General features: G+C 35.6%; 1 protein-coding gene across 1 annotated transcript; it reads right to left on the bottom strand.

The window, feature by feature from the left end:
* Positions 1-243: 243 nt before the first annotated feature.
* Positions 244-4,934, bottom strand: LOC144639677 (uncharacterized). The gene is made up of 5 exons (XM_078498958.1): positions 4,821-4,934; positions 4,460-4,552; positions 2,322-2,444; positions 1,783-1,844; positions 244-1,392 (listed from the first exon to the last, which is right to left on the bottom strand). Exons 1-5 carry the CDS (start codon positions 4,912-4,914, stop codon positions 1,309-1,311), a joined length of 456 nt encoding a protein of 151 aa, XP_078355084.1. The 5' UTR covers positions 4,915-4,934; the 3' UTR covers positions 244-1,308.
* Between the last annotated feature and the right edge of the window lie 656 nt (positions 4,935-5,590).

The raw sequence follows: 5,590 nt of genomic DNA, 5'->3' as shown, positions 1-5,590 counted from the left end.
TTATTTTTTCCGTTACCTGTCAAAAATGTAGAAAACAGGATGATAGCTTTGGAATGAAAAGTGACTGAGTTCTGTGTTTTAACCAAGACAGACAAATGTTGTTCGTGTTCAAGTAAGTTTAATATGTACGTTGTGTGGCGGAGTTGACTTGGTAGAAATTCATTTATCGCGGCCGGCAACTTCTCTTCGTAAATACTTTTAGCCTAATATCACAGCTTCAAAACATCGCGCACTGGAAACAGATTGCTTGAAAGGACGAGTCTAGGATATAACTAAATTTGTGTGGAATCAAGTGAAAGCAAGGCAAGCCATTGACTTTGTTCATCAGCGATTTTCAGACGTTCAACAAACGATCGCTTCCATCGATCGCAGGTGAATAAATTCTTCACTGAAAAGCTTAGAAAATTTACCATATATCATGATTGCTCGGCGGGACGGTCAGTTTAATTTATTTTTACAGTGAGAAAGGGAAACGAGTCAAATAATTTTCCTCGTTCAATCGAGCTTCATCGATGAATCATGAAGGGTCAATCATAAAGGATTTTCAAGCTGATCAATCAAAACTACCCTGTGCAGGTGAATACAGATTATGTGTTTTTTTATCTTAAAATTGTATTTCTGTTTTCGTCAAATTAGAACTGTAATTGCAATATTCTTTAACAAAGAAGTTTTCTCGCTTTTGTGCTGGAAATGTCAACTCGTCGGGTAGCAGTTGTGGTTTCAATCCGAGCGAGGGCCGTGCGAGCAAATATAATTTATTTCCATAATCTTGTTGACGAACGATTACTTGTGAGACTCGAAAGGTGAGCCTCAAAGATTTTTACGAGTGTAGACATCATGTACTGTACTCCCCCGTGTTTAGAAAGGGTAAAATATTGCGTCTTCGTATATTATTTGAAAATACCTGGCAAGCAAAAGTTTTAGGAATTTAATTAAATAACCGCGCGGACTCGAGTGGAGGAAACACTCGTTGAAACTTCACTACAAAACGCAACCCATAACTTTTTTTCATTTTAACGGACTTGGTTTTATACTAAGAGGTTGCTTTTTGCCCTTTAAATGAAGCCACAGGGACGTCTTCTACAGTGAGAGTATTTTTCTTACCTCCATCACGATTTTCTTGGGCTAGCGGGCTTGATGACGATTCAAAATTTCCCGCGAACGTAACTACAACTACCAGAAGTCTTTGCGCTTTTACGTCATAATGCAAATGGTCTATTGTGGTGGCTAGGCTGGTTGTGCCGTTGGCGTTGGCGGTGGTTGTGATGGTAGTGGTCATTGTTGTGGTGGTGTTCAATTTTTGTTGTTTCAAGGTATAACAAATTCTCCTTCGATGCAAAACCACATAAACTGTTCTTGATTGAAGAGTTTCAACGTGCCAATGTAGGATCCCTGATGGGTAAATATTGAGAAAAAATAAAACGTTAGAAATTGTATCGAAAAGCGGAGGAGACCATACGTGATCATACTTGTTTTATGTCACTGAGAAACGCTTTGCAATGACAAGCTTTCTAGAAGTTATTTGACGTGGCTAAATATCAATTTGTCATCAGTGGGATAGAACTAAGTTAAAGTTTTCTTTATAAGAAAACCTCGAACAGAAATTTCAGTTGCCACTCACCTTCTTTTCTATGTATTTAATTAATAGATAATTTCTAAGGCTCACAGCATTATTCCAAACTGATGTTTTGGTTCATGGCTGCAATATTCGATATATAATTACTGACCCACAAAAATACTGTTGTTCTCTCTCTGCTATTTATGGCATTGATTTAACTGTACCTTAGGCAGAACAGACTGAAAAGGTCTCAAACGGGGGTCGCTGTATGACAAGTGATACGTTTCTACAACAAAAGAAAGCCACATTCTTAAACTCTTAAAGTAGAGGAAAATTGTGCAACCTGAGTGACCTGGCAGCATACGTGTGACGTGTCACTGTCGAGTATGGAATGTCTGATTTGCAGTTTTTTTAATATGGTACTATGATGTAAAGAAGCCATTTTATTCGGTGAAACAGTCACAACTATCGGCCATGTTTATTACACTCTCGAAAAACATGTGACAACTCAACTCATGTAGGGGGTGCGTCGGGACATTATTGGCTCTCGTTACAATTATATTAAAAAGCAGCAGTCAGTCTGGTTTCGTAAAGTATCTTTTGTTCATTTTGAAGTTTCTACCGTTTTTACTGTCAGTTTTACAAAGCAATTTACCCCTCAACCCTCCCACACTCACACACACACACACACACACACACACAAACACACACACACACACACACACACACACACAACCTTCCGAAAGATTTTGACTGTACTCACCTCCTGCTGCCAAATTGCAAATTTGTGGTAGGTGTTTGCAAGGCAAATCCTTTGTTCCCCTGAGCATAGGTCCCCCGTTGTAGATCAATTCGTACTGATATGTTGACGAGAAAACGTCTACAGCTATTATCAAAAAATACAGAATTTATACTATCTGTTATACCGCTTTACTCCGGCTCATTTGTATATTTTTTAAGGGTTTGCTTTTGTTTTATTACAGAAAAAAAGATAAGCGAAATAAGAGGATAGCCAATACTTCTAATATTTTTCCACTTTTTTTATTCCAAAAATTGGTATTAAGCCTATTGCAAACATCGGTCGATAATTCTGAGTGCATTTTAACGTGAACTCGCCTCAATTGAAACAGAAATAAATAAAATTAAAATTAAATGAATTAAGTCGACACAAACAAATTAATTGAGGCACTTTTAAAAAGTAAAGAGACTTGATTCTGGCTTAAAATTGTTTTTTATTGTTGTTGTTTTTTTTTGTTTTTTTTTTTTTTTTTAATTAAGGCAGCCAGTAGTCAAAGATACTCAATCTCTCTTTGCATTTAGGCTTCCTGTGGAAACTTGGTAGTATTTCATTTGGAAATTTTACTGGAATTCGCCAAGGTTTATTTGTGCTGTAAGTTACAAAAACTAAAGATACAATATATAAATTAATTACAGTAACTGGTCATCCAAATAATTTTAAAGCTACGGGAATGAAATACATTAACTTAAAGCTAAACTGGTTGGATGACCTCTAATTCATAAACTCAATAAGATTTATAACTTCAAAACAATTTTAAGCTATACCCGTCTCAGACCGATATTACTGGAAAACGTTTATAAATAACAAGAAATTGGCCTCCTCAGCGCTCACGATTTTTCTTGCCCAAAATTTTCTGATTTGAAGAATAAATTATGTTCTTTCAAAGTAAATAAGTCCTTTTGACAAAACCGTGAACCAAAAAGCCTTGTGAGTATTTAAAAAATGGCCAAATTTGGGTCTCCTTTCAGTCATGATTTTTAAAATTTCGTCACATGTTTGCTTTATATAATTAGCTGAAAAATGCAAAGACGAGGAACAATTAGTTTTTAAATGGCCATCGTTATTTTCAGATGTATCAGCCTCTTAATATACCACTATCCCATTTTAGTCTAATTTCAGATTATTTTGGGCCTCGGGAAGAAAAAAATCGTTAACAAAACAATAATTATTTTTGTAACTTGTGCTAGCAGGGCTCCATGCTAGCCGAGTATGACGGAGCTCCATTTTCTTGCTAATTCCTGGTCTAGCTGGTAATAAAGCGGAGCTGCTTTTAAGAAGTAACAGCCCTTTTGGTTTGTGATAGCCTGTGTGGCAGGCGCAAAAAGGGGAGAAGGGGAGTGGAATGATACATAATGAAACGGAAACTGTAAATTGCACGAGCTGGAGACGTTGCGGGCCTAAAGGGAACTGGGATCTGCATATTTTATCACAGTGAAAATGGGATATGGATTACTGGGACCGGGAATCACAAACAAAAAATTGGAAATGGGATAGTGATATGGGCAAAAAATATGCTGGGAAATGGGGTTTGAGCAGCCTTTATATTAGGCGGAAAATGGGATTGATACCTGCTAAAGTGGTCCTTTGAGAGACAGATTTCCATTACAAGATGTAAATTTAAGTATTGCTTTAAAAAATTAACGCCATGTGTTTAATTAAATAAAATTTTTTTTCAGGAGATTTTTTGTTGGCAGTAATTTTTCGAATTTGGTTAAAGGTGATTTCGCTTGGAAAGCGATGTGCATTTTGCTGCTCTGTTTTTCCTTCCTCTACGGTCAAACTGTAATATGTCAAAGGTTCACGAATCAACTTTCGAGAAAAATCGCGTCAAGTTTACAATGGTTGAATTCTCGTTATATATATAATAAACAAATTACAGCATAGAAAGTGCTTTGTACGGATTTTTTATTCACTCGTTGCAAAACTTTGGAAAACTCACTCGTTCGCTTCGCTCACTCGTTCGTTTTTCCAAAGTTTTGCAACTCGTGAATAAAAATCCGTACGTCGCACTTTCTATGAAGTTATCTTTATATCCCCCGGGTCCCAGCCTGAAAAGTAGAAAGAAGCGTTGCGTGCCATTACAAATAACGGTCCAGACCTACCAGGAGTTATCGTGACCGTAGCATTTACAGATTGACCGGGCATCAGCACGGGCCATGGTGTAACTTTGTACTTAAAGTCTTCGTCTGGCGGTCCTGAAAAAAAAGCAGAACATTTATATTCTACTATAACTTCTTTTATGGTGAATTGTGTTTAATATAAGGAAGGCCACTATTTGGTTTAATTAATAATATTGATTTATTCATTCATTTATTCATTCATTCATATATTCATTAATTAATAAATAAATTGATTGATTGATTGATTATTTAATTAATTAATTAGTTAATTACGTGCGTACTTATCATGCCAGGAAGGAAGTTTTGAAAAATAAAATAAAGAATAAGAATATATTATTCTTACCGCAGTATTTCACATATTTGACTGTTATTCCAATGGACAGCATCACACAGACTGAGAGGTGGATAATAATCAGGCGGTGAGCGTTCAATACCATGTTTTGCAATTAGGATGCCTAATAATAACCAGACACATTATTGATCAACCACAAGGCAGAATATGAAACTAAATAAAGACTGAAAAACGTTTACACTATCCGCGCTACATGCTAATCGTATATGGAGCCTGAGTGGCAAATGAGAACACTTCCTCATTCCAAGCAAAAAAAGCAGGCTTCGAGTCAGTCACCATTTTTAATTTAAACTTCTTAAAGCAAATAAAAATATCTTATTCTAGTTTTTTTTTTCCAAGAACAAGAATGGAACAAACAATTGGTAAAATTTGTGTCTGTAAAATCTGTTCCCTCTTTTAAACGTCTACTTAGGTTTATATATTTCACTTTTTTTAATGTGTAAATACTTAAACTATTTTGTTTTCCTTTTTATAGTTGGCGCGATGTCCTTTAGATTAAATGTAACTGTAAATGTACCACGAAACACTTAGTTGTTCAAGGCCGAACCTTGACCGAAGCCGTGAAGGCAAGTTTATTTCAGTAATGATGTACTTTTCAAGTTAAGGTAATTAAATACTTAAAAATATCACTAAATAATTAATTTATCAAATCTAGCCTATGATCTAAAGTGAAATTAAAAATGAAAGAAAAGTTAACAGAAAAAGAATTAAAGCTCGCAAAATGCCTTCTTTAACAGATGAGTTTTCAGCTGTTTCTATAA

The sequence above is a fragment of the Oculina patagonica genome, unplaced genomic scaffold, assembly GCF_052425735.1.
Source record: "Oculina patagonica isolate OP01 unplaced genomic scaffold, crgOcupat unplaced1181, whole genome shotgun sequence".
In the NCBI taxonomy this organism is placed as follows: Eukaryota; Metazoa; Cnidaria; class Anthozoa; order Scleractinia; family Oculinidae; genus Oculina; species Oculina patagonica.
Note: the sequence above shows the minus strand (reverse complement) of the source record. Positions and strands in the feature narration are given on the sequence as shown.